We start from the raw sequence: 27,278 nt of genomic DNA on the forward strand, positions 1-27,278 counted from the left end.
CTCACTTCCTGCCTGTGCCGCTCAACCTCTCCTGGTTGCTGTTTCTTGTAGTTTATTTTTTTCTGGTTTAGTTTTTAACTGCACATCTTTGTTTATAATCTTATTCAGGCTCTGCCTCAATTCTACACCTCACATCACGTCACCTGAGGTCTTGCCTCAAACCCTCTCCTCATCTCACCTCCTCACAGCCCTTGCCTCAAAACCTCTCCTCGCCTCACCTCTTCACAGTGCGTCTTGCTCTGACTCTGTGCCTCCTCCAGGTCTCTCTTGGAAAGTTGTAGCTGTGACTGGCAAGCAGCATGTTCCTCTCGCAGGTGCTGGGAGGCGCTGTGGAGCTCAGAAACACTGTTCTGTAGACTGGAGATCTGCTTTTCCTTATCCTTTAGCTGCAGACCGTTAAAACCAACACCATTACAAACAGATACACAGCAGTCAAAGCTTTGTATAGAATAGCCTGCATAAGCCCTATAGAAATTATAGGAGAGTTAGTATCGTCACATGCTCCTATAGCTGTCATGCTCTCAATACTAACCCAAGGTTAATCGAATTGGGGAGTTGGCCCCAATGGCTCTGACACTGACAACGACAACAAATCTAGATTTACAAAGCACTCTTCAAGTGAGACACCTCAGAGTACTGTACATATTGAATACAAAAGTACACTAATACAATTAGATACAGGTCTAAGCAGTTTCAAAGGCCAAACTTCCAGTTAGTTTTGAAGGATTGAACATAATCCAAGTCCCTAATACCTTTTGGAATTGAGTTCCAGAGCTACAACAATACATAATGCACAGGAGGCAGGAACAGAAAGGAGCCTCAAATACTACTACTATTACTATCGAAAACACCAGCAAACAGGCCTCACCAGCTGCTCTGTGGAGTGCAGCCTGGCTCGGAGCTCCTCGTTCTCTTTCTCCAGCCCGTTCACTCGCGCTCGCCCGCTCTCCAGGCGCTTCTGCTGGTCCTGTTGCTGAGCCTGCTCCTGGCTCAACTCTGCCCGAAGATGACGGCTCATCTCTGCCTGCTCCTGTAGCTAGGGGGCGATAGGGAGAGAGTCATACAAGCAGTAAAATCAAGGTATTGCTTAACAGCACTACAATATGTATTTTCACATCTTACTGCAGGTTTCAAAGGGGGGAATGCTTGTGTACCAACAGCTAAAACAAGCATTGGGTCTCTTCTTTTTTGAAGCAGTGTGCATGCTAGGCTAAACTAAAGAAAAATGTACATATCAGTAATTATATTGATTAACAACAACCACCACCACCTTTAGAACTGGATCACTGCTTGTTTGAAAATGCTCTCAACCTAATGCCAGTCTCAACCCGTGAGTGATTGTGGCACCCTGGCAGTACTGTGCATGTGGAATGGCCTGGTCATGACTACCTGGAGCTGCAAGGTCCTGATCTGCTCCTTCCTGCTGCCAAGCTCCATCTCGTGCCGCTGCGCCCCCTGCTGGTGCCTCAGCCCCTCCTGCAGTGCACTCTGGTGGCTCTGCTTGCTCTGAGTGACCTCGGCCTTGAGCTTCTCAATGAGATTCCTACAAGAGCAACAACATTCTCACCGAAGCTCTGAAGCACTGCAGTGTGAGCCCACCAGGATTTACTGGACTAACTAAATTGCATGTGGCCAGAAATGCTCCAAGCGTGGCTAATAATTCTAAAACTCATAGAACAGAACCTGGAATACTGGACAGGCTATGAAAATGGAAATATAAGTCATAATAGTTTTTCTAGGACAGCAACATACAAATCCTCTAACAAGGAGATCAATAAACCCTTACAGGTGTTCTCAGAAACAGAATGTTACCACGACCTTCATTCACAGCATGTATAATTGCATCTCATTGAAAACTGTTTCTGTACAGCTTCATTAAAACCAAACAAGCCAGTGTAAGCTATATATTCACAGTACCTACAGTGTATTCAGATATATTCACAGACAGTTCAAGCACAATCTCATCAAATTTGGGGAAGCTACAGAAGTTGGGGGTAGGGGACCCAGAATGGACATTTTTTAGCCGGACGTTTCGTAAAAATAACAGTTTGAGAACCCTGGGAAAGCCCCGAGCCTTAACAGCACTCAGATCACTTTGCATTGACAAGCTGGCCGCAGTAACAGCTAATCGATGGCCTGAGAATTCCCTCAACACCCACCCCCCCCTCTCCTACCAGCCTAATCAATATCCACAGCAATTACAATCCTCTATCTGCATGGCTGCTGGGACCTAGGGTTGACTTCACAGCCCGCAAACACCCAATTTAGTCCTCAGCCGATCACTTAATTACTAAATCCCCCCTAATGCGTATTGGCAGGCCACAAGTGTGCTTAATGCTCAGGGCTAGCTGCCTGAACAAGGGACCTTTGGCAAGGCGCTGGTTAAGATGTTCAGATTCCTTTTTGCTTTGCCATTTAAAGAAGTGATTTTACATTAGGCCTCGACCTGAAATGATCCGAACATCGACCAGCCAGCATTCAAGCAAGCAGCAGAGCAGGCAGGGAGACAGGCAGTTGAAAGGGATGGGGATCTGAAATGTTAACTAATTTGGTGCAAATTATAAGGCAACACAGAACAGCATTTTAGGAAGGCAGAGGGGGAATCGTCAAGTGTTTTTAAATGTGTACATTTGCCAACCCTGCTGCTCTAAGATATCAACCTTTTAAAACTTAATTTGTGACGCCCGTGGGATTATTTCTGCCTACAAGTTATATATTATGGATCCACTCAGACTGAAAGAAGTGTTCTATACCTGTGAGAATCTGCCTTAGTCTTGGATGGATTTAGACCAACATGTGTTGGTGTAGTTCCTGGCCAGTGCTGGTGAGTCAGTTTAAATTCAAATTGATTTTTTTTAATGGGGTTCTACAGGTTTGTGTTGGATTAGACTGAGGTTGGTCTGGTTTTGGATGGTTAGAATGGCTGTGGTGTGTGATGACATGGTTAGTCTTGGACAGTGTGGTTTGGTTGGAATGGGGAGTGTTGCTGGTCCGGTTACCTGGATCCTTCAATCTCCTGGTCTGCACTGGCGACTCGCTCCCGGAGCCCGCGCAGCTCGGACTGCAGTCTCCGCTCCCCCTGCTCCAGACGCACCACCTCTGCCACGCGCTCCCCCAACTGCTCCTGCGCTCTCTGCTGGCCACCCTCCGCCAGGACCACCTTCTCCTCCTGTCGGGCCAGCTCCTGGGCTAAGAGAGGGAAGAGAGAGGCAGGGCCTTACTATACACTTACAGTAATACCGAAAGAAACAAAAAGTTACATGTACACTTATATAATGCTTCTACATTTCACACTGATGTGCACCCATACCTGCTTGGATTCTGGTTCTAATTCATAGTTAATCATTTTTCAGTTAAATTATGCTGAAATAAATAATGTATTCATTCAAGCATGTTCATAATTACTTTACATAACTATTACATAAACATATGTATGTATGAATGCCTCTCTGCACCCCTACCTGTCTCCCGGTACTGCGCGTGGGCCTCCTTTAGCTCTTCTTTGACCCGATGCAGTTCAGCCTGAAGGGCGGCGCTCCCATTCTCTTTCTTCCGGGTCTCACGCTGCAGCCTCTGCACATCTGACTCCAGGGAGGCGACAGCGGCACGCAGCCTCTCAGCCTCCACTGCCTTCTCTCGGATTGCCTCACGAGCCTCCAGCAAGTTCGTCTCAGACTTCCTCAAGAGGGCGTGTCTCTTCTGGATGGCCTACGGGGGGAGGAAAATACATTTGAAACACTTATTTAACCAGGTGCTGTACTTTTCTCCTCAAATTATTCTATTTGAAATCACTCTGTAGTGAGTTCATTATTCAAAAGTAAAACATTTTTCCCCAATCTTATGAACATGATATATATTGTGATACAACCAAAAGCACCACTTGTGCTTCTTGTAGTCTGACAAATGTGTGATTAATTAATATGAACATGTTCCACTATGTATCATTTGACAATACAGTACATCATTAATGATAATTTTATATTATTAAACATCACACGAGCCAATTCATCAGAACAACCGCTTGCATCATCATACATATACTGGGACTTTAGCACCCTGTTATTAGGAATGTCTATACAGTACCTGCTCTTTCTGAGCACACAGTCTTTGTGCCTCCCTGAGGTCATCTTCTAGTCTCGAGACTTGATGCTCCAGTGCCCCCACCTCCCCCTGCCTCCTCTGAGCCTCGCCTCCCACCTCTCCCTGCAGCTGCCTCACAACCTCCTCCAGCCTGAGCACCTCTGCAACAACAGACAGCATTAAATGGGGCACCAGGGACAGACAAACAAGGCATTGCCACGAGTCTGAAATGGGGTTAACTGCGGCCTTCTATAAGATGTGTATTCACGGTATCGAACTGAAAAGGAACAGCTGAAGCCAATGCAGCCTTTACTGTGGGCTCAAATACACAAGCTCCGGTTTGTCAAATGAATGTATGTGTATGAAATGCATATAGTATGAATACAGTATGTATTCATACCCTGTGGAGATTCTTAAACAAAGGGGAATGGAGAGTTATTAGGTGTACATCCGTACATCCTCTCGTTAGCATCAAGATAAGCCCATGATACACCCTATCTGCTACTAACAACACAAACAAGTAACATTCTGTATCACAAAATAAACGGATAGATGAAATTTAACAGCAAAATAACTTTAAGCAAATTAATGTTCAACTAGACGGTTTAATATAACTCCCCATTTCCAAATACAACTGCCATTTCTTTGACAAATTAACTAAAATATTCTCAGATATAGGGGTTTTAACCTTAAACACTATCTATAAATTGTAAGTATCATATTGTAAGTACAATATTTTTATAAAGTGTTTCTTGCCTGTCAATGACATGTTTTTAACAAATTTAAAAAACAACAACAATTAACTAACAGGTACAGTGCCCCCTCTCCCCACTGTTATATACTGGAATACACATGTGGAATTACAGTAACCCCTCTCACATTTATGTTATTACAGTGATCTGATACTGCACAGTATATGCAGCCTATATTCCAGTACCTCCCTACCCTCCCAGGTAATACTGCCATGCTATTTCACCTCTCATGCTGCTGGTCCTCTGCTCAGAGACCCTGCTGACCTCTTCCTTCAGCTCCTGGACCAGTCCCTGGTAATCAGACACCTGCTGAGCACGCTCACTGCACTGCTCCAGCGCGCAGGACAGCTCCTGAGAACAGGCAGGGCAAGTTGAAGAGATGTTAGGGTTGCAGAAAGTAGACAGCACTGGATGGGTGAAATCATAAATCTGCTGAGCATGAGAAATGTGGAATAGCTCTACCAATTCAACAATTGTGAGTTGCTTATCAAACATTTCTCATCAGCTGAACATTATTACAAAAGCACAGCGTTTGCTCTTTATTTCACTATCTGACGTAATAAAAAAAGTAAACTATCGATGGTAGTGAATTAGTGAGGGACCACACACAGTACAGTACATGTACAAATCTCTGTCAATGCAGCATACCAACAAACATACGAATCATCGAATCAGGAGAAAAAGTGAGGGAGTGTTCTCTTTACTGACTTTAAATGAGAAAATGTATAGTTTGGTGGAGTTGGCTGCTATGGATCTCTTTTAAGCTGCAATTAGAGTAGGCTTAAAGCTGAACTATAATTTCAAATCAACCAAAAGATCAAAGGGTGACGCCATAGAAATTTGAATACTAATGCATTATGAAGCATAGCACTCAATGAAATGCCTTAGGTGGGCATGTCGAGACATCATTTTAGAATGGACATTTTAGTTTAAGAGAACTTTGACAGAGATAACCACTAGACGGCCCTATTCCTTTGGGTTTTTTTTTATTTTAACTTTGACTCAGGTAAAGCATAGGAAGCTGCGCTATTATCTGTAACACATTATTCTGGAAATAAATAAATAAATAAATAAATAAATAAATAAATAAAAGAATACTCTAATACAATTAAAACTATTTGAAAACTGATACTCCAGTCTGCTTCAGAAGGTGACGAAAATAAAAACCAGCAATAAATCTCCCCTCCTCCTCCGGCCATTAAAATAACGAGATGTCACTAGGCCGCTGTTTCACAGCTCCAATGTTGACAAACCATCAAGACGAATCTATATTTCATGACCACTTACAAATGAATAAATAGCAAAACGAGCTGCTCTAACCGTCTATAAAACAGCGTTAAAAGGTTGCAAGAACATGGCGGTTTTGGCGGCGGCGAGGGCTGCAGGTAATCAATCTGCGGATTTACAGAGCTGGGGCTTGCAGGGCAGCGGGCGGCACGCTGAGCAGGGCTGTAAATCACTGCCACACAGCCCGCCGTCCCAGCTGTGAAACTAGCACTTCAACTGACACTTCTACTTGTCAACACACTGACAGATTGATCTGCTACACTCTAATAAAAAAAAATAAAAAAAAACACACGCACATTGACATATAGTATTTGGTCTGATAACAAGCTTTCTGCGTCATGTAATTGTGAATGCACAAAACTGATATTTATTTTATTTAACATTGCACATTGTTGTTGTTAGCCATGGGTACATAATGTAACTGCAGACCCATCCACCCATATACATATATACAGAAATACGCAGAAACACCTAAGAGCTGAATAACTAGAGCGCTGAGCTTTAGTAAAGAAGGTTTGAGTATCTCTGCGGTTTGAGAGCCCTGGGCTGCACTGAGAAAGGTAGCAGCATCGTGCCTAGCATAAAGCCCCTGTATTAGAGCAGCAAAGGGAATTGGAAATCTCAGTACCTGTTTGAGCTGCTCGATGTGTGTAAGCTGTGTGTCGTACTCTGAGTCAGAGCGTGCGTGTGTTGCACGGTACACTGAGAAATCAGCCTGGATCTTCACTGCGGCTTCCTCCTGCTCCTCTGCCTGCAACAAACACAGAGTTGTCAACCTACAGCCTCATGTAGCATGCAGTTTTAACAATACTGTAGCGTTTACATATTTAAGGTTGTTAAGGGCTGGCAGAGTGCATTAGGTTTACAATTGAACATGATGGAGGTACACGCTTGTTTAGTTCAAAAGGTGATGTACCACGGTTAGTATTGTACTAGGTAACATTTCTATGAAGCTAAGTCAAGACAAACATTTCAGCTAGTGCCATAAAAAAAAAAAAATTAAAACAGTACATTGATTAAGGCACTGGACTTAATTTTTTTAAAGTAGTATCTATTTTTAGCATTTTGAAGTTATGGATAGAAGGTTATTTATATTCCTCATAAGGTATTTATTTGTTTAAATAATAATAACATTTCTTCATAAAATCACTGTTACGTTTTTTTTCAATCAATCAATCAAAGAAAAACCTCAGCCCAAATCTACCCGAGGAGAAAGCCAAACCAGTCAGCCATCAACCACAGGTTTAATATCTTATGGGATTCTCTTCCACTTGAGCAACCTTCCTGACTCCCTCTGACTGCAGTGTGCTTCTGCGCTGCAGATTCCGTCAGGAAGGTATCTACACATACCCTTTTTAAAATAAACATGTATCATTTCAAATCTTTCTTTGTGATGACTTTTGTTGCTCATGAAATCACTGCAGACTGAGAACAGTCCTCTCTATTTATCACCAGATAGCAAAACAGTGGCAACGGGAGCTTCCCTTAAGGCGTGAGGGGGTAGTTCAGTCAATCTGTTTTTAAAACTACTTTTTTACAGTTTTGCAGAAATACTGCAATTTAAATGCAGGGCTAGCCACTGCACCAGCTATCCCCTTATTCAGACATTCAGGGGGGTGAATGCAAGGAGCAAATATTACAAGTGTCCAATACCAATGTGCAATGCAGATCCGGTATATTAGTAAGGAAAAAAAAAAACATAATGTATACAGATACATGAAAAACAAAACAATTAGCTGCTGCTGAAACACAGTGGATCTGAATTTGAATCTGCTCTTGGTAAATACAGCAACAGGGAACCTCAGCAGGTATCAGTAGGTCACAAAACCACAATAATCACACCACTGAGCAGAATTTGGCACAGGCAGGCTGTCTTCTGTTCTTTAAGTCAGAACTACAGAGGAATACAGATGAGACTTGCACTGTGCCTACTACATGATTGCTAACTCTGAAAAAACACACCATTTAAAAAAATATATAAAAATAAACACAAACAAACCAAGGCTTCTTTTTGCAGCCCCCTGGCTGTGCTAACAGGACAAACAGGAAGGGGATCAATAAGGCTGGTTTACAACCGAGTGCCTTCGTGTCTCTAATGGACCTCCGATCCTGCAGTGGAGCCTGCTGTCGATAAGTGACGTGTCTGTGAGCAGGTGAGCAGGCAGCAGGCAGGCAGTCGAGCGGAATGGCACTTTGCTCAAAACCAACCAACCGCATCCATCCAGTGGCTTAGCTGTAAAATAGTCCACAATGCCGCCCTCCCAGTGGTTCACACTGCTCTATCCCAGTCCCTCTGCTCTAACCACTGACCCACACTCCTCCCTCCATGTCTTTCTGCTCCATACACTAAATAGCACCAATATCTCAGCTTTAACTTCTAGACCACACTCCATCCTGCTAGTGAGTCAGCTCTCAACACTAGGCCACACAGGTTCCTCCATGTATCTCAGCTCTAATAAACAGGCTGTGTTCGTACCCGTGCTTGCAGCGCCGCAGTCCTTTCTCTCAGTGTAGAGATCACTTCCTCGCACTCTCTTGCGTGTTTCCGGCTGCTCTCCAGCTCACTCTGCGTCTCTCTCAGCTCCTGGCTCAGTGTCTCGATGGCCTCATCACCACTCTCCAGCTGGGCACAGCGCGACTCCATATCCCTCCGCAAGACCAGGGCCTCGGCACGTAGCCGCAGGATCTCATTGTCGCGCTCTGACACCTGAGGGAAGGAAAAAACGTTCAGTGGCGAAAGACGAAAGAAGGGAACACCTGCTACTCTAAAAGGATATTAAAAGTTTGGGGCAGATTTCCTGTGATCCATTATTTGCATATGAACACTTTAATGTACTACTTAGCAGTAAATCCAATATATCGGTATTTTATATATTTTCTTGTTTCTGAACCTCCATGAATCGCCAGTGTGTGTGCTGACCTGTGTGCTGGCCTCCCTCAGCTCATCCTCCCTGCTCTGCAGCCCACTCTCCAGTGAGGACACCTTGCTCAGACACGCCTGGTACTTCTGCTTGTAAACATCCAAGGAGTCTGAGAGGGATTGACCGTGCGCCTCAGCCTTTGCATACCGAGACTCCACCTCCTGCAGGCTCCCACGCAGCCGCACCACCTCCAAATCCTGAGCACGCAAGCGGGACTCACACTGCGCCACCTGGGAATGGGAACAAGTTAAATACTGACCCAGCGCATGTGGGAACACTGCTGGATAGTGGATGACAATGCTATTGGATTGGTGATGAAGTGCAAGGAAGGAAAGAGGAAGACTCATTTAAAAAGATACTGACCATACGGACAGATAGAGACTAGGAATACTTAAAGGTAAAACTTGTAAGAAACTAAGTCAAGTAACAGACGTTTTGGCTAATGCTGTCACCAGTGTACTGAGTAGCTGGAATCTTTGTCTACATGACTTTGTTTGCTAGAAGTTTTGGCAATATCAAGACAAAGAAAGACAGATCTTGCGAATACAGAGGCAGGAAAAGTGAATAAGAATGGGTTGATAACAGATAACAAATAATCTGAGTGTTCAGTTATAAGTACTTCATAACAAGTGTCAGTAATACAACACTGTCGAAAGAAATGTGTTTCATACGATGAAAACAACTGTTCCTGTTGAGTGTTGAGTAAATGGGAAATCTTGCCAGACAAGGGGATGGGAATGCAATGCTCCTTACCTCCTCCCGCACCTCCTGCTGCAGCCGATGGGCCACCTCCAGGTCAGAGCTGAGCATCTCCACAGTGGCCCGGTACTGCTGCAGTCGGGTCATTGTGTCTTGCTGCTCCTGACTACACAAGTCCAGCTCGGCCTGCAGACGAGACACCTCCGCTTCCAGCTGCTGGACCTCCTCCTCCCGCTGAGACTGGCAGCACCGCAGCTCACTGTACAGCTGAGACAGCGCCCCCTCCTGGCACTCAGTCTGAAAACACACACAATCACACAGCACAGACAAACTCATCACCAGCAACCAGATAACACACACCCAACCAAACCACAGTAACTCTGAATTACTGATTATCTGAGACAATGCCCCCCACCCTCCCAGCATTCTGTAATACAAACAGAATAAAACATGAACAACTGAAGTTAATCCATATTCCACCATATCACATAACTTAATGCATGATCTTTTTTATATCAGCTGGTAGCTCCAAAGTGCAATGATTTAACACAGATTTGAGGGTCTTTTGATTAACTTTCGGAGGTGTTTCACTATATTGTACACGCAGATCTAATAAAACTTATGGAACGTTTTTTAAAACTAACAAAAAAAGTATAATACAATAAAAGAAAGTGTCACTTGCAAAACAAAACTGTAGTAAAACATCTGTAAACCCCATTTCAATATAATTGACTTTGAGTTGTAATGAATTGCTTACTGAACAGTTTTAGCTTACCTTTTTCAGAAGTTAAAAAATGTGTATTAACTGATTGTTAAAAATGACCAAACTAAAAAAAGTGTGACTGCTTCAGCATATTGCGCTACAGTATGTAATGCTTTATTAAAGAGCGGCTCGCGGATACAAGGCTATTTATTTTAAAGGTAACACTTCATAAAATGTGTCAGTAAAACAACTGTAGAAAGACATGAGTTGCAATTGAATTAATTTGAAGAAAACATACATTATCCATCACACATTCCACACTTCCTATTAATTCTGTATGCTACATTAACATTGATTCATGATTAAAAAAAAAAACATGACCATAACTTCTCTGCCAGGAAACAGAGGCTGTTTTTGGTTGAAATCAAGAACAAGTCACTAATCCCTTGACCGCAATAAAAGGGATTTACACAGTATTACAACATTACTGCACATGGTAATGCAAATTGCTTCTACAGTATCTAAACAAACAAAAAAAAACAGCACTTTCCTTACAGAACAGGAAAGTGATAGGAAAATAAAAATCTAATCTGTATTAAAGCCGCATGCTGCACAGCTGCATAAATTACTGCATCAATCAGCGATAAGGTGCGGTATAATTTTCTAACTCCCATTTCTCTCACAACCTCATCACACAGAAACACCCCATGGCTGTTTATGATGAGATTCTGGGATGGAGCTGCTTTCTATGCTGCCTCTCTCTCTCCTCCTCTGCCACTCTGATTAATTTCCAAGTACCACTCGGCCAGCAATATTATTAGCATGCAATTTCCATGGATCAGGCCCTGCAATGAAAACCTTTCATCACCGCGCTTGTCAAACATGAAATTTCAAATCTCATTTTGTTTCTAATATCATTTTCATAATATGGGGGTTTGGGGAGGGGGAGGGGGGGATGGGGGGTGGTGAAGATAAACAGAGTCATCAATCAAAATTAAGAGTTTTTGTGGCCGGCATGAAACAGCGTTAATAAAAACCTAGCAACCCCCTCCCTTTAACACACACACAGACACACACACACACACACACACACGAAACTGCAGCTAAATCTTGTGCTAAAATTGCAGCTAAATCAGTTTCTGGGGTATTTAGGCTCACCACGAAATATGTTATAACCAACTCAATTGTAAAGGTGTAGTGACCCTGATGGTTTTAACTAATTTTAATTAGACCAACGTTTTGATGAGAAGTCTTTCCAAAGTCTTTTTGAAACGTTTGCCTTATTTTATAACCAAGTTTCCACAATATAGATGAACTGCCAGACTGTTTTAAAAATAGTTGTATTTATGGTTGACAATATCGGCTCAGTGTTTTGCTTTCTATACTGTAACAAAGCAACAAAGCACTTCAGATGCAGTTTATAAAGTCCTACTGGAAGTGAGGCAAGCAGGTTAGCAAGGAGGGGAAGTGACAAAATAACAGAATATCATAAACTCCCTCCAAAAACCATTGTAAGGTAGTGTATATAGTAGGCTTTCAGAACACATTGCTGTGGTTTTGATTGCCACTGTGAAAGCCACTCTACCTGCTGAATCAGGAGTTGCCTCTCTTGTTGAAGGTGGGTTACGTTCTGCTCCTTCTCACTCATGGCTGCCTCTCTGTCACTCAGGATATCCTGTAGGCTCCTGAGATCGCTCTGCAATGCTCTCACCTTCCCCGTCAGACTCTGCACCTCCGAAACCTGCACTCCTAGCTGCAAAACACACGGCAAAGTTAACACACACAGACACATCATCCTTAGCAGACACGTGTGAAGTAAGTAAACACTGAAAAAAGGCTGGGTAGTTCTAATGAAGCTCAAGTATCAGCTCAAAACAGGCTGGTGTATATTTTGAAACACTTGATTTAGACTCAACATCCTGGACCAGGACTCGGGACTTGAATCACTGGGACACAGGCTCGAGACACCATAACATGAGCTTTATTCATAGATACATGGGCTTGAATCTTCTGGACCAGGATTTAGGATTGGGCTCAATAGTACCAAATGCATTGATTCTCCTAAGTGTATGTGTTTGAAAAGAATCAGGCAAAAAAAAAAAAAAAAAAACTAATTCTCAGAGTCGTGTTCCTCTCTCTTTCCTTCTCTCTCTTCACCCGTCCACTCATATTAAAATGACAGCTCTCTGTGAGTCGAAGGAAATGCCACATAAAGCAATTATTAACAAGCCTGAAGTGCTGTCCACCTTCCATTTGTGGGGACGGAGACGGGGACATGCCCTTCAGCAAAAATGTATTTTCGAATTGCAGTTAGTTCTGCCATGAATAAATAAACAAATGAATAATTGAGAGGCTGGCATAAATAAATAACATGACAAACATTTCGCCCGCACTCATAAGCATTCAGCAGATAACGGGGCTGCATGCTAATGATATAATGATATAACAGCAACTGTAGCAGGTTCAGATGCATCATTCACCAACACCCCCCCCCCCCAAAAAAAAAAAACTTCAAAGGAACTCAAAACATTCCTTATGCATTGCAGTGACAGTGCTGTACTGTTTACTGAAACCAGGGACCCTCCCAAACAGCAATAAGAGTAACCGCTCACAAGGACATTCTGCTTTTATATCCAGCGAAAATAACCTCAAACCACTGTTTTTATTTTTTGGCTAACCTCAGTGTAAAGTTTACACCATTTTCTTGTAAGTTTAAAAGCAGGCAAACTGCATATACTGTGGGAGTTAACATAGCAGCATAGCCAATTGTTTAACATTTTGTAATATTGACATTTTACTTTCTAGTCCAAAATACTGGGGCTGCAAAAAATCTGATTTTTGGCTACTGAAGTTAGTAATACCAAATATGCTGTTATATTAAGAATAATAGATAACAGGCTGTGCACTTTAATGCTATAAATCCATCAATCCTCAAGTTGTGAATGTTTAAATTGTGATAATGCTCTTAGTTTGTATTGTATCGTGGCAAACTGACTAGTCAGTTATAGGATGGCAATATTTTGAATTCAGTGCCATTCAGGTTGTAAAGTGAATAATAAAGGAATAAAGGAGAAGCCCCCCTCACCTCATCTTGTGATGCTCTCAACTTCTCCTCGACTGTTTTCAGTTCCGTTGTGAGTTTCAAGACTGTCTGGTCCCTGCTGCCAACCTGGAAGTGAGATGCACAAGATTATAATTGCCTTCTAGAATTCTCGAGACAATGCCTTCTAGAACTTCGGACAGTCTAAGAGCCAACAAATGTTAGGTGGCATAATGCCATGTATCCTTCTCTAGTTGCTCAAATCAATTAGATTTTTTTCATGGCCTAAACTTTATATGAGGGGTACAATTTAGCACAAAAAAGTTGTCTGTGTCATGGTTATGTATATGTCAGGGTTATGGTAAGGCGATTGGGGTGGTGTTTGTATAGTGGTCAGGTTACCTGCTGCTGTGTAGCCCTGTGTTTCTCAGTGAGCACCTCCAGTTCAGCATGCAGCCTCTGTTTCTCTGCAGTGAGTTGTGATATCCGCTCTGACAGCCTGTCTTGCTCCTCTCCTGCTTCACACAGCTCTGCCTTCACTCTGGCAGTGCTCTGCTCCTCCTGCACCAGCTGAGAACAGGGAGAGTCATTAACAAATCAGCCCGGCTGTGAAGGAACGTGTGGCTTACACAGCAAACTCAGTAAGAAAACAAACTCTGAACTGTTAAGCACACACAATTAGAAAACCCCAATCAGCTGGATAGGAGGAAGCTCACTGGAGAACTGGAAAAGTGAAGACTGACATTCACTCAACACATGTGCAGGACCTGTGGCGTGTGTATATATATTTACAGAGTTACTACTCAAACCAACACCTGTAATTACAGTACATGTTTCAAGAATCCCGAAATAACTTTTTAACAAACCAGAAAAATAATGAATTATAAAAAGAAAATCGAATCGTAGAGCAACCCCTGCCGCAGTAATATAAATAGGCCACCAGGACTAGCAAGTGTTTAGATTGTATTGGAGGGATGCATGACCACTATCAATGGTTACTAAATTCCTTCTGGAAAGTTAGTGGTGAGTGCTTGACTTTTGAGGGATACAGAAACAGCTGTGAACCAAGGTCCCCTCCTTTTCAAATGCCTGGCAGACATGTGGTCTTGCTGACTGTGACCCCTGTATATGTACTGTTGAAGATGCTGTATTTTGTTTACATGACAAGGTACTTCTGCTTTGTAAAAATGAGTTTCATCTCAAAGGGGCGTCCCGGTTAAAGAAGGCTTAAGCAGGATTGCCCTGCTCTGTCATTGTTTTTTCAGCACGTCTAGACAACTCTAATGTACTTTTGGCAGTGCTCCTTGACCTGACACTCTGACAAGTGGTTTAAACAGCCCAGCTGGGTTGAAGCTGCCAGCTGAAGTAGGAACTCTATCAGTGTAGCTCTTTCCTCACTGAACTGGATAGTTTTCCAGGCACCGATATGAACCCAAAGCCATTCTGCCTCATCATTTACCACATTCTAGAGAATTTGGAGACACTGTGATGCAGTTTCATGACCTACTCCCCATTTCAGTTTCACAAGAATGCAGTTCTGGTTTTTGATTCAACCAAGAACTCATTTGTATTTAAAATCTGCACTGCTTTCATGCTCACATAAAAAAAAGCACACAGTCTGTGTGCCTGAGGCAGGGGCATGTCAGACTCTAAGAAGGGCAGTGCTGCATTCAAGAGACAATGGTTGGATTTGTAATTAATATTTAGTGTGCTATAAGCGAATCATTTTAATTACATTAATTACACCAAAAATTTAAAGTCATTAAATTAAGCCCAGAATATTAATCATTTCATAACTATTTAAAATAATTGTGCAACCAGCCTTCTTCAATGAAAGTAGAAGTGCTGAAATGGAACTTAAGGTTTCCCAAGGGGACAAAACTTGAAAAAAAACAAAAAACAAAACTTGAAGTTGAATTTTAAGTTCATAGTTCTACTACTAATAATACTAATACTACTACTAATAAATAATAATAATAAAACACAAACAGTCAATGTATATGTCTGAATAGGCTGGTTCAAATGGTGCAATTTTGTTGTTTAATTTATTATTAAAACCCCCTTTTTTTTTTTTTTTTTTTTTTTGGAATCGCCAATTATGTCTGGCCTGCAGGCGCCCGGTCAGCCACAGGGGTCGCTGGTGCGCAGTGAGTCAAGGATTCATTTTCATTTACAGAATATTTAGCTGTTATACAGTATTTTTGTATTTTCAGTCAAAATACTTTTGGTATGGTTTGTCCTGAGAAGCGAACTTGCCTGGTTGTAGCAGGTGGAATACTGCTGCTGAAGCTGAGTCAGATCACTCTGTATTTCATCTATCTTCTCCTCTCTCTGAGAAATCTACATCAAAAAATGAAAAACTGAAATGAGTACCAGTAATTATACAAATACCCAGATTCTAACTTGACACAGAAAATCGTAGAATACAGTTCTGTACCTTATTTGGCCAAGTTCAAGCACACTGACAGTGGCTTTGTTACCTAGCGTCTGGATAGATATTTTTTATTGTAGGTAGGACTTCTAGTTTTCAGATTTTATTTTCCATCTCTCTCCCTCCCTTTAAAACTGAATTAATAGTTGTTAAGCCTTAACTGAATACCAGATTGTTTAAATTAGCGACGCACTACTAGAAACTAACTCAGTGGAAATTAATAAGTTGAATTCGGCGATTAGAGCCAGAACGAAATGCAGGTTCAAATAGAATCAGATGAGATATCAATGCATGTCGTTTGTGAACCCAATCAAGATATGAGGGTAAAAAAAAACCCAGCTTCCTTTGGTAATTAGTGTTTAATTAAGAAAACGAATCGGCTCAAAATATGTTTAAAGGGACATCATGTGATCAAAAATAAAACCCGAAAACTAGAAGCCCTAATTATAGGATACCCATAAACCCATACCCATAAAATAAACCTGACAGACAGAATTTTGTGTACAAATTGTAAAGGCTATACTGTACCTCAAAGAGTTTGGTGTTTGCCATATTGCTGTCATATGACATATGTGAGAGTCACATAGGGTCAGAGGTCATGGTCATATGCACCCTTCTCAAGGAAGCTTGTACAGTACAAGTAAGAAAAATGTATCTAAAAAAAATAAGCATTATAAAATTCTGTTACTCTGCATTAGATGCCGCTGTGGTTGGCGTGACAGTGTCTACCTGCTCGTCTGCCTCTCTCAGCTCCTTGGTGACGTGCTGCAATGCATCCTGGGAGCTGTGCAGTTGATTCCGGAGAGCCTCTGTCTCATGAAGCTGAGTTTGCAGCCTCCCTCTCAGTGAGCTTGCCTCCAGACCTGAGGCAGTCAGACTCTCCTCTCTCTGAGACAGCTAAGGGAACAGGGATCAAAAGCACGGTGGGAGGAAACTCAGAATATACAGAGATAGCATTCTTTATTAAACTTAAACTACTCAGCTATTTACAGAGTTACAGTCTTTCTTGGACTCTATTTTCTTGCTTATTAACTAACCATATACAGCCCTCTATAACTCATATAATTAGAATCCAGTCATGGAGGCCGTTTGTCATGAGATGGACCACATATCCTATAAGTTAAGAAGGTTCCCTTAAGGTGAAACCCCTTAACTCCTATTACTTCCAAATATCATGTTTTAAAATCAAATTGTGAAAAAGTATGATGATTTAAAGCCATAGAATTTGAGACCAACCAAGGGATTGACAATGCAATTTTTTTTGTTAAGTTCGCCTACCTTGCCTAACCTTTTGGTCACATTAATGGTCCCTACTGCCTTGTCTAATGACCAATCAATAACCTCTTGGCCAAGCAGGTTTGAGGCATAATTGAAATTCTGGTTCTTTAGGTCTGTGGGGGTTCTCTGGGCAGGTCTGTGTTGGATGTGGTGAGAGTCACCTTGGCCTGTAGCTCTCCCAGTTTGTCCTTCAGGCTCTTGCTCTCAGCCCCAAGACTCCTGGCTGTGTCCTCCTGAAGCCGTGCTCCCCTCTCTGCAGTGTCCCGAGCGCGCTGGGTCTCTGCTAGCTCAGCCCGCAGCTCTCCCAGCGCCTCGTCTCGGAGGACTAACTTCTGGTCGGCCTCCCTTTGTCGCTCCTTCCACTCCCACAGCTCCCAGTTCCGCTCGCTGCTCTCCTCCTCTCGGGCCCGGCCCGCTGAGTCCAGCTGCCTCTGCAGTAGCGTCACCTTCCCAGCACTTAACTCCAACTGCAAATAGAGCAAAAATAGCCATTAGGAAAATACAGTGCGCTTTACAAGTCATTTTTTGATGCCATACATTCAAACAAACATACGACCACACACACTGAGAATGCCGCTGTTAGCAAAAATGCCTAAAAATTGCCTTAATTTAAAATACATATATAGAACTTGTGGAAAATTTGATGAATGTTGCCAATAAATGGAAATAACGCAGACGTTGCTCAATCCACTAAAACATCTGTTTAGTCATCTGTAAGAGGTCCACTACTTGCACGAGAGATTTAAACTCATGACCCTCACATGCCAAAGCAAGGACTCTACCAGGTGGACTAAAGGAGCACTTATTTTATCCAAGCTGGTAGGAGTTCCATATATTAGTTATTACATTTCCCTCCTCCTATCAACCACTGTGATACAGACCCTCCTACTTTCCTGAACTGTTTTCAGATCAAATCCCCTACGGGGGGCATCCCGCCACTGCTACTAAAAATAAGTTCTCAACAACAGCAAGAGATTCGCAGGGACAGCTTTCAAACAGCACACAGCACTAAATCAATAGCAGCTTGACAAACACCTTGTGTTCGGAAGCTTTAACTTTGTCCTGCAGGCTCTTCTGTTCCTTCGTCAGCTTCTCAATCACTTCTCCTCTCTGCTTTAACTGCAGTAAAAACAAAACACAAAATCATCAGGTTCATACAGTATACTCGCCAAAACCAGAGACCACCAGAGACACCAAATCAGTGACATTCCTTAAGACTGATCAATAATGAACATTCACCACTGTCAGGGAAGGGGCTGAACATAGGCACTAATGCTAATGAAGGGTTGAACATTTAAGAACCAGATTTTAGCCAGACTTCAAGTCTCACAGATACTAGGTTGTGTACAGAAAATCCAGGCTACCCATTTAAAATGAGATTGGTTTCTCATTTATCACGGGATTTCTGTCTACCTACTCCAGTGACTCACCTCCCTCTGTAGCTCCTCTTTCTCTCTCTCCAGAGCCTGGCTCTCTCTTTCCAGCTGTGCCTGCAGTTGCTCAGCCTCCCCCTCCAGCTCTCCACACAGCTGTTCCAGTCTCCATCTCTCCTCCCGCAGCTCTATCACTTCTTGCTCATGCTGCACACACTATACTCACACACACACACCATGGTTAGGGATTCAAGGTCCAAACAGTAGTGTTACAGGTCAGCAGTCAATTTTTAGACTTCAAAACGAGTGAGCGTGGCTAATTCTAAGCTTTTTCATTAAGGCAAATATCAATTGCTAATTACATTTTTTTTCAGCATGGAATAGGCCTAAGCAAATACAACCTCAACTGCATTTCATTCAAAACAATTTTATAAATGTTATAGGGATTCCCCAACTCTGCCTCACTCCCTCAGATCGAACCACCATGCCACACATCTCTAGCAGCCAGACCTCGTTGATTGCTATGATGTAAAGATATAGCGCTACTCAAATGGTAAACTCTCATTTCTGACACCTCCCTTCGTGTCCAGGAGCCCCAGACGCAGATTTATATATTATAATTTTCACCCCAGCAACATTTTCTAAATGTCATTTCCCAATTTCTGTCAAACTGCGCTGCAATTTGTCTTAATGCTGTTTATTGCTCCCCAGTACAGGGGCTGATATGCAATTCAGATTGAGAGGTTTACAGGGACTGCAATAGGGTTCTGTCTGTGTTTTTGAAGGGGGGGGGGGGTTGGTCTATAAAATTGTAATAAGGCAGAAAAATAAATGTTTCTACATTCTCATGAAATTCTGCCAAAGCAGCTTTTTCTTTGTCATTTATAAATAAATGACAAAGGTCTTCTGTTAACATCCTTGAAACACCCATATTGGGTATTTTACAAGTTGCATTGGTTTTTTAAATTGTATTTATTCATTCATTGACTCTTATTTACCCAGGAATTCTAAGTGGATCTGACAATTGCAAGGTCGGATTGTGGAAAGTCAAACTATAAACATGTTTTAGGTTGTTTTTCATTGCTCTTTATAGAAATAGCTGGTTTTGTGCAGGCTATGGTATATCATAGTTCAGAAAGTTGATAAATCACTATTTGAACCTACAGCATTAGAAAAGTTTTTATTGTGATTGTAGTTGTGGACTGTACCCTGAGGGTGGCGCTGTGCAACTCCTCATGCTGCTGGTCCAACTGGCTCTTCAGCACAGTCACCTCTCGCTCTCTCTGGCTTGCTTGCCCCTGCAGCTCTTCATAGACACTCTGTAGCTGTTGGAGCTGGGAGTTCTTCTCTGAGGCCTGGGTGGAGAAGTGTTCCGATACGTACAAAATGTAAAAAAAAAAAAAAATAATCAAAGCTCAAAGAAAGGATTAAAGTGAAAACTCGGAAATCCCCTGAAATGAGTTAACATTAAGGGCTAGGATTCCTTTCTGAAAAAAACTACGCAAACAACAATTTGGAGTAAAGATCCTTGACTTGTATTCGTCTTTTACAAAAATGGTGCAATTTGCCTTTTGAAATTTTAAACACATAAAATCAAGTTTCTCTCACTATTGAGACAGTGAACCCATCTCGATGCGCAGACACTGGGAGTTGAGTTATCTTCTCACTAAACCAGCAATCCAATATTACAAGAGACAGGTTCAACTGTACATATCCCCTTATATGATAATATATGGGAAAATAGTTGGCTTGGGAGTCCATTATGAGAACGATAAAAAAAAGCCAGGGGTTAGGGTTTTACAGTTTGTAGTTGCTAGCGACCCCAAGCTTTTAAAAAAGGCGACCTTATAGTTGTTGGCGACCCCAAGCTTTTAAAAAAGGATTCTCTGATTAATGCATGACAAAGTCACCTGTTATCATTGATAATATATACTGATATTCTGCCTTGTGAATAGTAAGCATGTTAAAGATAGGAAGTGGCTGTATTCAAGAATAGTTACTTTATCAATTTAAAACATTTTAAGGAAGTAATAAGGAATTATTACTACTACTACGACTACTACTAATAATAATAAAATATAATAATAGAATAGATAATAGGAGATGTTTCATAAAGACAGTTCCTCAGTCTTGGTTAGCTAGAGCAGCTCAGCCAATAGAAAGGGTTTCTATGACGCTTGGCTTCAGAATACAGTGAGTCTTGCGATTTCACCAGCAGGCTGCTATTGAGCAGAATCGAGCGACAGCCCGCCAGCGCATGTTTTTTCCCCCATCGAAAAAGGGTAAAAATAACAGGAACAAGTTGTCGGAAATGAAATTTCAATTCATCCAGTCCCTTTATACACTTCTGCGGGAACTCACAGTGGAGAAGAGGAATCAATAGTGTTTAGACAGCAGAGCAGATTTTCTAAGCGTTGGATCAATAGGAAAGAGAGAGGAAAAATACCCTGGCTTTTCATTCTGGTGTTGTAGTAAATACGAACAAATCAGTGGCCTAAGGCTAAATGGATTGACCAGCTGTTTCCGAGTTCTGTGCTGTAAATAAAGATCTATTCCGAACGTTAAGGCTGGGGGCCCAAGGGGGGGTAGGAGACATGGCTGCTAGTCATGACACTGTCGGTGGAAGAGCCTATTGCACGTTTAATGGACAAGTGGATAAGGCGTTTTTGACTGGTCAGTAATGTTTGGTAATGCCAACCCCGTTGGGTATTATTGCACAATTAAGCAAAGAAAAGGTCACGGCACCAATGAGGAGTGTGTGTGATTGGGCTTACACTGCTGATCTGGTGCTGAGACTGTCCGGATTTGAGTTATGCCCACATGTGCTCGAAACTACGTTACCTTAATGATCCTATTTTTCAATCTGAAGTCCTAGCAGCGCTGTATATTTTAAGGAGAATTGAGTATGGAAATCAAGTGGTTTCATTCTAATATCCTCCTGTTCCATACTTTGTAACCAGTGTTTTTTTTTTAAGGCTGTGTGAAATCAAGTAGTTTTTTTCCACCCTCCTCAATAGGTCAATATAAATGGCACTATAAATAGCAATGACACAAAACTGGCATTAAATATTTAAAACAGACTCAAGTTATTTCTGGGGTCTATGAGCCCCTACTTATTTTCTGTAACAGGATTGTGTTAAATATTAAAACTGTAGTTCTATACAAATGGCAAACTGCAATATGAAAGCACTTTTTTTTTTTTTTCGTAGCTACTGATCAAAATCCATTTTCACAGACGGGGAACTAGACAAGACATCTAATCATTAAGCACATTTCTTTAAAGCCTTTTCACGTCAGGGAGGTTTTTTTTCCTTGTTATTTTAAGTCATTTTTAATCCTTGTCAGAAGTGAGACTCATCACGCTGTATAAACAACAGGGAGCTTTGCAGATCTGCAACTGAGCATATTAGGTTTTTTAAGTGTATTTTTGGAGTCGTTATGCAGGGTGAAAACAGGGGTGGATTTTATTTTGTATCATTGCTACTACTATTATTTATATTATAACTATATTTAATTTAATCTTCTAAAGAGCAGCAGATCTAAATACTGCTGTGTAGTGACTCTAGTAATCTGGTGGTGTTTTCCCCAAGGGACGATTACTGACCCATTATTATCCTGTCCCCTGATTAGACAGGACCTGGTTTTGCATCTACTGGATGGCACCTCCAGAGGTAGTGGATAAAAACTGAGCCAGCAACACCCCTTCTTATGTGGCAAGCTCAGACTATATTAAGAGTCAGTGGTTTGTTTGCTGTTAGATCACATTGATCACACTCCACAGCAAAATTGCTTTCAATTGAGTTCCAATGAAGTAATCACCAATTCCTTACAAATTAAACACTTATTCAATTATTATTGTACTTTATAAATCAGTTTTCTGCCACAAAAATGTACTGTTCATCATTTATAGTAGGAAGGTAGGAACAAGGAAAGAACAATTACTGTATATCTTGGGACCCTTCCTTTAGACATAGAGCGTTTTTATACAGCAAGGAGTAACTTTTCTACTACCATTTATTTAACATTTCTTTTTTCATCTAAAATGTAGCAAATGTCTGAAGGGAATATGTGGGCTATTTTCTGAAGGGAATATGTGGGCTATTTTCTGTTAGGTCTCTTGGTGAGAGGGCACCATGAGCAAGCCTTTGCAATGCACATACATGAGGTGTAGCTAACATAGCGATCATAACAGTACAACTAAAACATCACAAAACTCAAAGTCATCAAGATCAAGAAGCATGAAAAACACCTGTAAGGTTCTTTGGTCTTGTTGTAATGCTTGCAATTAACAGGGTGTTTTTTAGGCTTGTTCTTTTAAGTTTGAGATGAGCGTCTGTCAAGGAGAGACAAGGTATGTTTTTTTTTTTTTTGTCTTGTTTTTGTGCTGGGACAGTGGTTCCTGATTTTGACTCACGGGGCACTCTGGTTTGCCACAGTCTCTAAGTGGTCTTTACTTTGAAAATACAGGTGTCCTCTTGGGAACAGAAACAAAAAAAAATCTGCAACTAGGAAACGACCCCATAAGCAAAGTCTAAATTATGTATGCATAGATTATCAGATTTTGATTCACAATATTAAGGTTTTATTTTTTAAATGTTTGTTATTAGCAGCAATAATGCAGAATATTTTTTCTACATCGTGTTGCTTTACTGACACAAAGAGTTTTTTATGAACGTTTATGAATGTTCTGTGCAATGCTCTTCTGCATTATTATCAGAGAAACTGGGCTTACCATCCACCTATCTATAAGGTTTATAGTACAGCACAGTATTGTATATTATATTCAAAGGTAAAGGGTTCTTGATTTGAATAGGATACAAACTATTATCAAAGCTAATTCATTTTATAGTTAATGTTAATGAAGCACACATAAGAATATAAAAATATTAATTTCCTATTCTACTCTTCTGACTTTTAAAAATGTAAGAATAAGCATAACTTAAGAATCTGTAATTTACACTCTTTTTTGGTATGTATTGTGTGATACGAGTGATTTATTTAATTGATACGGTCTGAATAATATTTTTGAATGTGGTGAATATTGTATGTTTTTATGCATGACAAATGTAACATGTATTAGAATACGATGCTTTGGGCATGAACTTTGAGCTACAAGGCATAGAATACCATGTGGCGTGGCTAAAAATATAAAAAATAAGAAAGACTCTTTTGAAAAGTCAGAGAAGGCCACAACAGCAGTGATTTTTAAATATATTCCCCATACAAATAACGTGGTTATTTAATAATATAGATAGTTATATTTTGTTTCTATTAGTATACATTAGGTTTCTATATAGTAGTGAGCAAGACTGGGTTTTTTTTTAGCTTTAAGTTAAACAGAAAATACAAACAATACAATAATGACAGAAATACGCTAAAGAAGCTCCCACAAACGATTTGATTTGCTTAATGCCAATACCCGATGCAGACAATATTATACATTGAATAGATCTCAATGTATAATAGCAATACAACCCTGGCCATGTCCCTGTAGCTTGAAGAGATCTCTTTTTTTAAACTTCAGAGGCTAACACTGGTCTGGGTTGGGTCTTACTACTACACTAAAATAGCAGGTCCTTAAGAGCCTGTTCTTCACAAATAAAGGACCAAGCAAGGCCCACTTAAGCAGGAGCCTTCATGGAGCTGCACTGCCCTGCAAGTGTGGGCCCTGCTGTTTCACGCTAAGAGACATTGTTCTGGAGCGAAAGCAGCTGTGATTTATTTAACATGCCTGCTGCCAACTTGGCTTTCCTGCAGCCCCACTCAAACCTAGCTCTGTACGGCAAGAGTACTTTAATGAGTGGGACAAAACAGCTTACTTTTGATCAGTTTGATTATAGATCATTACTGGGGCAAGCGGGTTTATATTCGTTACATGTGCTTTCATGTGTTTTTCTTTGAAGCTGGAGTAACATATGTGCCTTTTAAAAACAATTAAAAAATAAAGCACTAAGCACTTTAATTTCAAATTTGATTTAACAAACCTTGACCAGATGAGTGACAGCCTGTGCATGCAGCTAGAAAGCTGCCCAAGTCCAAATTCTTCAGCTTTATTCAAGTTTAATTTTATTTTTGCATTCAAACTGGATTCTGAATAGTTGCCAAACAAATATACATCCAAATGCATGCTAGGATGTATTTGCATGCATGAATGTTAAATAGATAATTAAGTGGGGTTAATGGGCAAGAATTGTCCCACCCCAAGTTGTTTGTCATTCTTTGTAAATGGATAGCATTCTGGGTACCACTGGTGAGAAGGCTTGCTCATTACCCCAGGCAACACAAGCATACGCTTTATCTAGGAACCACAGTTCACAAAAAAAACAATCGTTTTGTGTTGATGGTATTTATTTTAGTGCTGCCAAAATACAAAAGGCACAATAAAGACAATAAAGAAACCTTGTCGGTCTGCACACTGGCTAACATTTGATTCTCACTCATTAAAATGTAAATATTTTTTACTGGTTATTCGCGACCCCATTTTAATTTTCCAGCACAATTGCTCATCTATCATTTCACTCAGTGCTCAGTTCATAAATATGTTCCTCTTTCTTTCTTTTCTTTTTATATGCTTGAAAATTCCAAGCCAATTACTAAAGTGGCAGGTGAAATGGGAAAGTACTGTAAAAGAAATCAGCAGTTGCCATGGAGACTTGGAGAGAGAAGCAGATTGTATGCGGTCATGTGACCCAACCCGCTGCATAAAGTAAGGCTAATACTCTGTAGACCAAAGGACGCTTAACCTCAATAGCTGCGAGCAATTGTCGTCTATTCAATTGAATTTATTTGAAATTTTTTGTCCGAGTTTAGAATAACAATGTCTCAACTGCTGCTGCTGCTGCTGTGTTTTATTTGTATATCTGAGGCAGGGGAAGTTGTGTGTGTAACATTTTTTCTTCATTTTGTTCTTTTTGAGAAAAAAGTGTTAAAGAGAAGCAGGGGGTGCCATTTATCATATTTATTACTAAGGGGAATCATTTGCATTTTTAGAAACTTAAGATATTAATTCTCAGAGACACCGAACTGGCAGTAAATCACTTCTTAAATTGTTGTCTCCAGCATGTTAATATATTATATATAGCAAGTTGTATATGCAGTACAGGGCTAGTTGTTGTAGTAATCTAATTCATTATCTTTTTATGACATGTATGGAGACCTGGGTTTAAATCAGTTTGCAAGCAACATATCACCCCCCCCCCCCACCCCCCCACCCCCAGGTCTGCCAATCTATGCTGACTCACTGCCTGTGCATAATCTCAGCTGTTTACAATGGAGCCAAGCTCCACTGACACAGCCATGTGCGATGTGCCACTTTGCAGGGCAAATATAAATACCAGTTAAAAAACAGCAGGTCAAACTACCTCTGATCGCTACACAATGCTGCCTGTCAGTTCCTCAGCTTTAACCATTATACCACACTGCCGCCTTCCCTCCCAGACCCTCAGGTCTAACCACTTGACCACTCTGCTGTACCTCTCTCTTTCCCACTAGAATCGGTGTCAATGAGGAACAGAATGGAATTCTGGCTATTTACAACTCAGAAATTATTACCCTTAAATTTAAAAATGTTGTTACATGAAAGAGTAGCACATAGCAGAATTTAAAACAAATACATAAATAAATAAATAAATCCTAGTGAAGCAATTACTGATCTAATCAGGGCTTTTTGCATGAAGGTAGCGCTCCCCTACCTCTGCTCCCATTTGCATCATAACAGCGTGCAATATTAATTTCTGAGTTTACTGCTTATTGGGAGTGCAAAGTATGAAAAGCCATTAAGGCTGCAAATGGGAAAGCAATTTGCTGTCACACGGATTCGGCTCTATTAAAGAGAAAAATCTTGTTAACCATTTGGAATTAGAGTCATTTGGCAAAAGGCATTCTGCCGCACTCGACTAAAATAAGTAATTATGCTTCCCTTCTCTCTCGCTTGCTCTCACTCTTTCATTTGTGAAGGTGAGAGAGAGAGACAGAAGGAAGGAGAGAGAGAGAGAAGGAGAAGACGGCAGAGGTGAATAAGTGACTGCAAAGGCAATTCAAGTTGGGAGCCATCTATTTAGTTAATACATGGTACAAAAAAATATATATATATTAAAAAGAGCACACAGACATCTTCCTCAGCCTCCTCCATCTTTCCTTCCAATCCAGTCTCCCCTTTATTTGCATTTGTTTTTAATAAAACAACTTTAATAAAAGACTCTTCTTCTTTCTATCGTCTCCTTTCTTTTTATTGAACCTACCCAAGATATATCCCTTGCATATAAACAGCCCTTCCTGCACGTACGTCTTGGCTATTTCCAAACAGTGCTGGCAAAGTATAGATCATAGCTGTATATGTCTTTCTATAATCAAATGAATCCCTGTTTCTGATACCTCCAGGAGTGTGCCCCTCTTACATCAGGAATCGCCTGTTTAATGCACTGCGATTCAGTGCATTAAACAGGTGCAAAAAAATATATATACATATTACATATAATATAACATATATTCGGATGCAACACCAAAGGCTAACCATTATATAAACTTACAACTCTTAACCTTTTGTAACAAAAGGTTAAGAGTGATAAGTTTATATAATGGTTAGCCTTTGGTGTTGCATCCGAATACTGATTTAATCTCCACCTGGAGGCCCCAGACTGCCTACTCCATCAAATAAAGTTGTATTTGATTTATGTATGTACAGGCAGTAGTCAACCCCCACCCAACCCACTCCA

The 27,278-nt window shown here is 41.0% G+C and overlaps 1 protein-coding gene across 1 annotated transcript in view; it reads right to left on the reverse strand.

The window, feature by feature from the left end:
• Positions 1-27,278, reverse strand: part of LOC117425858 (myosin-11) — a 129,027-nt gene that overhangs the window by 13,369 nt on the left and 88,380 nt on the right. The window contains exons 16-35 of the mRNA XM_058993719.1: positions 19,773-19,919; positions 18,622-18,780; positions 18,227-18,310; positions 17,353-17,658; positions 16,643-16,810; positions 15,739-15,822; positions 13,885-14,052; positions 13,528-13,611; positions 12,028-12,195; positions 9,794-10,036; positions 9,040-9,270; positions 8,596-8,826; positions 6,748-6,870; positions 5,057-5,183; positions 4,084-4,241; positions 3,462-3,708; positions 3,000-3,189; positions 1,390-1,543; positions 869-1,036; positions 219-386 (exon numbers count right to left, since the gene is read on the reverse strand). Of these exons, the coding sequence (XP_058849702.1) occupies positions 219-386; positions 869-1,036; positions 1,390-1,543; positions 3,000-3,189; positions 3,462-3,708; positions 4,084-4,241; positions 5,057-5,183; positions 6,748-6,870; positions 8,596-8,826; positions 9,040-9,270; positions 9,794-10,036; positions 12,028-12,195; positions 13,528-13,611; positions 13,885-14,052; positions 15,739-15,822; positions 16,643-16,810; positions 17,353-17,658; positions 18,227-18,310; positions 18,622-18,780; positions 19,773-19,919 (3,408 nt within the window). The remainder of the gene's footprint in view (positions 1-218; positions 387-868; positions 1,037-1,389; positions 1,544-2,999; positions 3,190-3,461; positions 3,709-4,083; positions 4,242-5,056; positions 5,184-6,747; positions 6,871-8,595; positions 8,827-9,039; positions 9,271-9,793; positions 10,037-12,027; positions 12,196-13,527; positions 13,612-13,884; positions 14,053-15,738; positions 15,823-16,642; positions 16,811-17,352; positions 17,659-18,226; positions 18,311-18,621; positions 18,781-19,772; positions 19,920-27,278) is intronic.

This window comes from Acipenser ruthenus, chromosome 20 (assembly GCF_902713425.1).
Source record: "Acipenser ruthenus chromosome 20, fAciRut3.2 maternal haplotype, whole genome shotgun sequence".
NCBI lineage: Eukaryota > Metazoa > Chordata > Actinopteri > Acipenseriformes > Acipenseridae > Acipenser > Acipenser ruthenus.